The sequence below is a fragment of the Leucoraja erinacea genome, unplaced genomic scaffold, assembly GCF_028641065.1.
Source record: "Leucoraja erinacea ecotype New England unplaced genomic scaffold, Leri_hhj_1 Leri_1269S, whole genome shotgun sequence".
NCBI lineage: Eukaryota > Metazoa > Chordata > Chondrichthyes > Rajiformes > Rajidae > Leucoraja > Leucoraja erinaceus.
In genome coordinates this window covers 12,501-20,000 of record NW_026575527.1, presented here as the reverse complement: position 1 = coordinate 20,000, position 7,500 = coordinate 12,501, and the positions used below count along the sequence as shown (strand labels likewise).

The 7,500-nt window shown below is 55.2% G+C and overlaps 1 protein-coding gene across 1 annotated transcript in view; it reads right to left on the bottom strand.

Annotated features, from left to right (window-relative positions):
* The window catches only part of LOC129715589 (guanine nucleotide-binding protein-like 3-like protein), a gene marked incomplete at its 5' end in the record, with an annotated part of 18,501 nt that overhangs the window by 3,462 nt on the left and 7,539 nt on the right, over positions 1 to 7,500 (bottom strand). Inside the window, 1 exon segment of the mRNA XM_055665462.1 lies at positions 7,328 to 7,473. Within this exon segment, the coding sequence (XP_055521437.1) occupies positions 7,328 to 7,473 (146 nt within the window).

The window sequence follows — 7,500 nt, the reverse complement described above, 5'->3', positions numbered from 1 at the left end:
CTCTCCTCCACTCCCCTCCCCTCCCCTATCCTCCCCTCCCCTCCCCTCCCCTTCCCTCTCATCCCCTCCCCTCTCCTCTCCTCCCCTCTCCTCTCCTCCCCTCCCCTCCCCTCTCCTCTCCACTCCTCTCCTCCCTTCTCCTCTCCAGACCTCCTCCTCAACTCCCCTCTCCTCCCCTCTCTCCAAGAAGAGGAAAATAAGACATTAGTTCATAAACTGGACAATTTTTCGAATGCAATTCTCTCATAGAAACATAGAAACATAGAAATTAGGTGCAGGAGTAGAGGCCATTCGGCCCCTTCGAGCCTGCACCATTCGCCATTCAATATGATCATGGCTGATCATCCAACTCAGTATCCTGTACCTGCCTTCTCTCCATACCCCCTGATCCCTTTAGCCACAAGGGCCACATCTAACTCCCTCTTAAATATAGCCAATGAACTGGGCCTCAACTACCCTCTGTGGCAGAGAGTTCCACAGATTCACCACTCTCTGTGTGGAAAAAAGTTCTTCTCATCTCGGTTTTAAAGGATTTCCCCCTTATCCTTAAGCTGTGACCCCTTGTCCTGGACTTCCCCAACATCGGGAACAATCTTCCTGCATCTAGCCTGTCCAACCCCTTAAGAATTTTGTAAGTTTCTATAAGATCCCCCCTCAATCTTCTAAATTCTAGAGAGTATAAACCAAGTCTATCCAGTCTTTCTTCATAAGACAGTCCTGACATCCCAGGAATCAGTCTGGTGAACCTTCTCTGCACTCCCTCTCCTCTCATCCCCTCCTCTACTCCCCTCTCCTCCCCTCTCCTCTCCTCTCCTCTCCCTCCTCCCTCCCCTCCCCTCTCATCTCCTCTCCTCCCCTCCTCTCCTCTCTTTGATTCCTTCCTGTCTCCTCTCCACTCCCCTCTCCTCCCCTCCCCTCCCTTCCCCTCTCCCTCCCCTACCCTCCCCTCCCCTCTCCTCTCCTCTCATCCTTATACATATTTTATTTTTAATATGTTTTATGTTTATTTATTTATTTATTATTATTATTTTATTTATTTTTTCTTGTGATTTTTTTTAACGATCCCTGCCTGTACGGGAAAATTCTTTCGTTGTCTCAAATTGACTCAATGACAATAAATTTGAATACAATACAATACAATCCTCTCCTCCCCTCTCATCCCCTCCTCCCCTCTCATCCCCTCCCCCTCTCCTCTCCTCTCATCCCCTCCCATCTCGTCTCATCCCTCTCCTCTACTCCCCTCTCCTCCCCTCTCCTCCCCTCCCTCTCCCTCTCCTCTCCTCTCTCCCTCTCTCCCCTCTCATCCCTCTCTCCTCTACTCCCCTCTCTCTCCTCTACTACCCTCCCCTCTCTCCCCTCCCTCTCTCCTCTATCTCTACTCCTCCTCCCCTCTCCTCTACCGCCCCCCATCTCTCCTCTCTCCCTCTCCTCCCTCTCCTCTCCCTTCTCCTCTCCTCTCCTCTCCTCCCCTCCCCTTTCACGTCATAGGAGCAGGATTAAAGGGCCATTCGGCCCCATCGAGGCCGATTCTATCCTCCCTCCCAGCCCCCAGTCTCATGCCTTCTCCCCATAACCCCTGACACCCGGCCCTACCCCCCCAACTATCCATCTATCTCTGCCTTAAAAATACATCCACTGACTTGTGGCCTCCGCAGTGTCTGTGGCAACAAATCCCCACAGATTTCAGAGGGTCCCCCTCCTTTCGGAGGTTCTGCCTCTTCTCTGCCCTCATCTCGTCTCCTTCCTGAAGGAACGGAGGGAAGAGCAGAAATCCTGAGGAGGAGAGGAGAGAGAGGAGAGAGAGAGAAAGGAGGAGGAGGATAGAGGGACAAATGAGAGACTCTAGAGGGAGAGGGAGATGGAGAGGAGATTGAGAGTGAGGCCCACGCTCATCCTTCTAAAGGGGAAGAAAGGCAGAGGGGAGAGATGGGGAAAGAACAAAGAGAGCGAGAAGAGAGGGGGGAGGAGAGAGAGGGAGAGGAGAGGGAGGCGAGGAGGGAGAGGATGAGGGGAGAGAGAATAGAGGAGAAGTGAAAGAAGGGAGGGAGGAGGAAGAAGGAGAGGAGGAGGAGAGAGAAGGAGAGGAGAGGGGAGGAGAGAGGGGGAGAGAGGGAAGGGAGAGAAGGAGAGGGGCAGAGGAGAGGAGGAGAGGAGAGGAGAAGGGGAGGAAAAGTAGGGGAGGGAGGGGAGAGAGGAGAGGAAAGAGGGGAGGAGAAGGCGAGGGAGGGAGAGAGAGAGGGAGGAGATGAGAGAGGAGAGATGAGGAGAGGAGGGAGAACAAGGGGGAGAGAGAAGGGAACAGGGCGAGGAAGGAGAGAAGAGGAAGAGGGAGGATAGAGAAAGAAGAGGAAACCTGCATGAGGAAGAGTGAGGAGAGGAGAGAGAGAAAGAAAGAGAGGAGGGAAAGGGAGGGGAAAATGAGGGAAAGGGATTAGAGAAACGCTAGAGGAAGGGAGAAAGAGGAAGTCCCAAAAAAGAAGGGGGAGAGAAAGGAGAGAGGGAAGGAGAGAGAGAGGAAAAGGAGGAGAGAAAACCACGGAGGAGAGAGAGGAAGGGGGAAGGAAGAGAGAGAAAGAAGGGGAAAGGAGTATAGGAGAGGAAAAATAAAGAGGGGAAGGGAGGAGAGGAATAGGGAGAGGGAAAGAGAGGGAGAGGAAGATTGAGGGAAAAGAGGTGAGAAAGGAGGGCGGGGAGGAGAGGGGAGAGGGGTAGGTGAGGAGGAAAGGGAAGGGGAGAGAGAGGGGGAAGGGGAGGAAAAGAGAGGGAGGTGGTGAGGAAAAGGAGGAGAGAGGAGAAAAGAGAGACGGGGGGGAAGAAGGAGAAAGAGGAGAGCGAGGAGAGAAGAAAGGAGAGACGGGTTGTGAGAGCGGCTGGAGGGAGGGGAAAGGGAGAGAGAGAGAGGGAGAGGAGATGAGGAGGGAGAATAGAGAGGAGAAGAGGAGGGGAGAGAGAGAGGAGAGGAGAGAGGGGGAGAGGAGGAAGGAGAGAGAGAGAGGACTAGAGGGGGAGAGAGGGGGAGAGAGGGAGAGGGAGAGAGAGAGGGTAGGAGTCATGTAGAGGAGATCAAGGAAAGTAGAGAGAGAATGAGAAGAGGAGAAAACAAAGAGGGGAGGGTGAGAGAGAGAGAAAAGAAGGGGGAGGAAGGAAAAAGGGGGAGAGGAGAAATGGAGAGAGGAGAAGAGAGGCGAGGAGGGGGTAAAAAGAGAATGGAAGAGGAAAGGATTGAGGTGAGGAGGCCCAGAGGAAGAGGGTTGAGGAGGGTAGAGAGGAGAGGAGGGAAAGAGAAGGAGAGGGAGGAAGAGGGGGAGCTGTGTGGGAACAGGAAAGGAGGGGAAGGGGGGGGGAAGGAGGGGGAGATGAGAAGGGGAAAGAAAAGAAAAAGGTGGCTGGGAAAGGGAGAAGGACCAGGAAAGGTGAGCGGGAGAGGGGGGAGGAGAGAAGGTTAGGAGAGAGGGGGGGAGAGTGGAAAGGGGAGAAGGGAAAAAGGGGAGGTGAGAAGAGAGGGGGAGGGGATGAGGAGAGGAAAATGAAGAGAAGGAGGAGGATTGAGAGAACAGAGGGAGAGGGAGAGAAAAAAGAAGAGAGTGAGAGAAGGGAGAGGGGATGCGGAAAGAGGAAGGAAAAGGAGAAGGAGAGGGGGGACGTAAGAAAAGAGGAAGGGAGAGAGAATGAAGGGGAAGGGGAGAGGTAGAGAGGGGGGAACTGGGAAGAGAGGGGGGAGGGAGGAGAGGAGCGGGAGGGGGGAGAGGAGAGAGGGGGAGGAGGGGGAGAGAGAGGGGAGGTGAGGGAGGAGATGGAGGGGAGGGAGGAGGGGGGGAAGAGAGAGAAGGAGAGGGAGAGAGGGAGGGGGAGAGGGAGAGAGAGAGGAAAAGAAGGAGAAAGAAAGAAAGGAGAGAGAGAGAGAGGGAAGGAGAAAGAGGGAGAGGGAGAGAGGAGGGAGAGAGAGAGGGGAGGAGAAAGAGGGAGAGAGAGAAGGAGAGGGAGAGAGAGAGAGAGAAAGAGGGAAGGAGAGAAAGAGGGAGATAAGGGAGAGAGGAGAGAGAGAGGAGGGGAGAGAGAGAGAGGGGGAGAGAGAGGGAGAGAGAGAGAAATGTAGAGGGGAGAGGGGAAGAAGGGAAAGGGGAAGGAAAGGGGGGAGGGGGGGAAGGAGGGAGAAAGGGAAAGGAAATGAGGAGAGGAGGGAAGGAGGAGGGTGGGAGGGAGGGAAGAGAGAAAGGAGTAGAGAGAGAGAGAAGAGAGAGAAAGAGGGGAGAGAGAGGAGAGAGAAGAAAAGAGGGAAGAGGGAGAATGAGGGAGAGAGAGGGGGGGTAGAGAGAATGAGGAGAGAGAGAGAAATGTTAGAGAGAGCGAGAGGTTAAGAGAGAGAGAATGGGTGAGAGAGAGAATGGGAGAGAGAGTAGAGAGAGAGAAGAGAGAGGAAGGAGAGAGGGGGAGAGAGAGGGGGAGAGAGAGAAAGAGAGAGAGGAAGAGAGGAGAGAGCGAGTAGAGAAAAAGGGTGGAGAGAGAGGGGGAGTGCGGAGAGGCGGGTAGAGAGAGGAGAGAGAGAGGAGTCGAGAGAGAGGAGAGAGAGGAGAAGAGGGAGAGGGAGAGGGGAGAGAGAGAATGAGGAGAGAGAAGAAGGGAGACTAGTGGAGAGGGGAGGAAGAGAGAAGGTGAGAAGAGAAGAGGAGAGAGAAGTGTGGAGAGAGGGGGAGTAGAGGAGAGAGGGGAGGAGAGAAGGAAGGGGAGAGAGAGAGAGGGGAGAGAGAGAGAGAGAGAGAGGGAGAGAGAGAGAGAGAGAGAGAGAGGAGATAGAGAGAGAGAGAGAGAGAGGGAGATAGAGAGAGAGAGAGAGAGAGAGAGAGAGAGAGAGAAGGTAGGTAGAGAGAGAGAGAGAATGGAGGGGGGGAGGGCAGAGAGAGAATGGAGGGAAAGAGAGAGAGGGGAGTTGGAGAGAGAGAAGTAGAAAAGAGAGAGGAGAGAGAGAAGAGAGATAGAAGAGAGAGGGAGGAAGGTAAGAGAAAGAGGAGAGGGAGGGAGAGGGAGAGAAGAGAGGAGGAGGGGGGGATAGAGAGAAGGGAGAGGAAGGAGAGAGAGAGAATGTAGGTAGAGAGGGAGGAGAGGTTGAGAGAGGAGGAAGTAGAGAGAAGAGAAGAGCAGAGAGAGAGAGGAGAGAAGAGAGAGGAGGGAGAGAATTGAGAAGAAGAAGAGGGAGTAGAGAGAGGGAGAAGAATGTAGAGAGAGAAAGTAGAGAGAGAGTTTAGAAGAGAATGGGAGAGAGAGAGACGAGAGGGGGAGAAGAAGAGGAAAGGGGCGAAAAAGTAGAGGGAGAAGAAAGGAGAGAGAGAATGGTAGAGAAGAGGGGAAAAGGGAGGGGAGAGAGAGAGGGAGAGGGGAGAGGGGGGAGAGAGAGAGAGAGAGAGGGTAGAGAGGAAGGAAGAGAGAATGAGAGAGGAGGAATGTGAGAGAGAAGGAGATAGAGAAGGGGGAGAGGAGAGAGAGGAGAGGGAAGGTAGGAAGAGAGAGAGAGAGCAGAGGAGGGGAATGTAGAGAGAAGGAAGGGGGGGAGAGAGAGGAGAGAGAGTAGGAGAGAAAGGGGGAGGAAGAGGAGAGAGGGGTAGAGGAGAGAGAAGGGAGGGGAGAGAGAAGGGAGAGAGGGGAGAGGAGAGGGGAGAGAGAATGAGAGAGGGTGTAGAGAGAGAGAGAGGGGAGAGAGAGAGAAGGAGAGAGGGAGGGGAGAGAGAGAGAGAGAGAGAGAGAAGAGGTGAGAGAGAGAGGATGAGAAAAGATGAGAGAAGGAGAGAGAGAGAGAGGGGGAGAGAGAGAGATGGAGTGAGAGCAGATGGAAGAGAGGAGAGAGAGAGAGAGAGGGAGATAGAATGAGAGAGGGATAGGTAGAGAGAAGGAGAGAGAGATAGATGGATAGAGAGAGAGTGAGGAGAGGGAATGAGAGAGAGAGAGAGAGGGGGAATAGAGAGAGGGGGGATAGGGAGGGAGAGAGAAAGAGGGGAGAGAGAGAGAGGGGGGGGGGGAGAGAGAGAGGGAGAGAGAGGGGAGAGAGAGAGGGGGGGGAGAGGGGGGAAGAGGAGGAGAGAGAGGAGAGGAGAGGGGAGAGAGAGAGGGGGAGAGAGGGAGAGGGAGAGGAGGAGAGAGAGAGAGGAAAGGGAGAGAGAGAGAGGTGAAAGAGAGAGAGGGGAAGAGGGGGGGGGGGGGAGGAGAGAGGGAGGGGGGAAAGAGAGAGAGAGGGAGAGAGAGAAGGGAGAGAGAAGAGGAGAGAGAGAGGGAGAGAGAGAGAGAGGGAGAGAGAGAGAGAGAGAGAGGAGGAGAGAGGGAGAGAGAGAGAGAGAGAGGGAGAGAGAGGGAGAGAGAGAGAGAGGAGAGAGAGAGAGAGAGAGAGAGAGAGAGAGAGAGAGAGAGAGAGAAAGGGAGAGAGAGAGAGAGAGAAGGAGAGAGAGAGAGAGAGAGAGAGGTAGAGAGGGGGAGAGAGAGAGAGAGAGGGGAGAGAGAGAGAGGGGGAGAGGGGGAGAGGGGGGAGAGAGGATTGGGGGGGGGAGGCCGAAAGAGAGAGGTCAGAGGGATGGTTGGGATGTTGGAGCAGAGCAGAGAACAGAGAAGAGAAGGATTTAGACGAAGGGGAGTTCTGGGGAGAAAGGGGGGAAGAGAGAGAGGGGAAGAGATTGGAAGGGCGGGGAGGGGGTGGAGAGGCGAGGGGGCTTTGGAGGAAGAGGAACAAAAGGGAGGCCAAAGAGGGGGAGGGGTTCGAAGGGAGGGAGGGGAAGAGGGGGTCAGAGAAGGTAGAAGTGGGGAAAAGGCGGGGATCGACCAAGAGAGGCCAACTTAGGGTAAGGAAGCAGATGGTTGGGGAGGGAGGGGAGGAAAACCAGGAAGAGATTTTGGTGAGGTCAGCGGTGGTTGGGGCTGGAAGGGGGACATTTGACAGTCGGAGGGTTTTGGTTGAGGTCAATGGGTTGGGGCCAGTGGGGCATAGACAGTTGGCCATTTTGGTGAGGTCAATGATGGTTGGGGCTGGAGGGACATAAGCAGTCGGCCATTTTGGTGAGGGAGAGGAAGGAGAGGGGAGGAGGGAGGGGAACAAAGAGGGGCCATTTTGGGGAGGGCAGCAATGGTGTGGGGCCAGTGAGAGGACATAGGGACAGTCGGCCAGAGGGTGAGGTCGGGGGATGGAGGGGGGGAAGGGGGGAGAAAATAGTGGAGCGACAGGGTGAGGTCAAACCGTGGGAGGGAGAAGAGGGGGCTACGACAGTGGGACATTTTCTGTCTGAGGGAGGGGGATGGTTGGGGAGAGGAGGGCTGGACGGTCGGAGAGAGGGGCGAGCAAACACTCAACCAGAGGGGGGACCGTGATGGCGGGAGGGGTAGCCCCTGGTTACGGCAGTAGCTGCCCAAGAGGCGCAGGAGGTTGTCCGCACCCACGCACCCTCCGCCCCTCAGCAGGTCCTCGCCCGCCCGCTCCACTGGGACCCTGCTCCGGTGCTGTGCGAGGGGAGAGGGAGAGAGAGG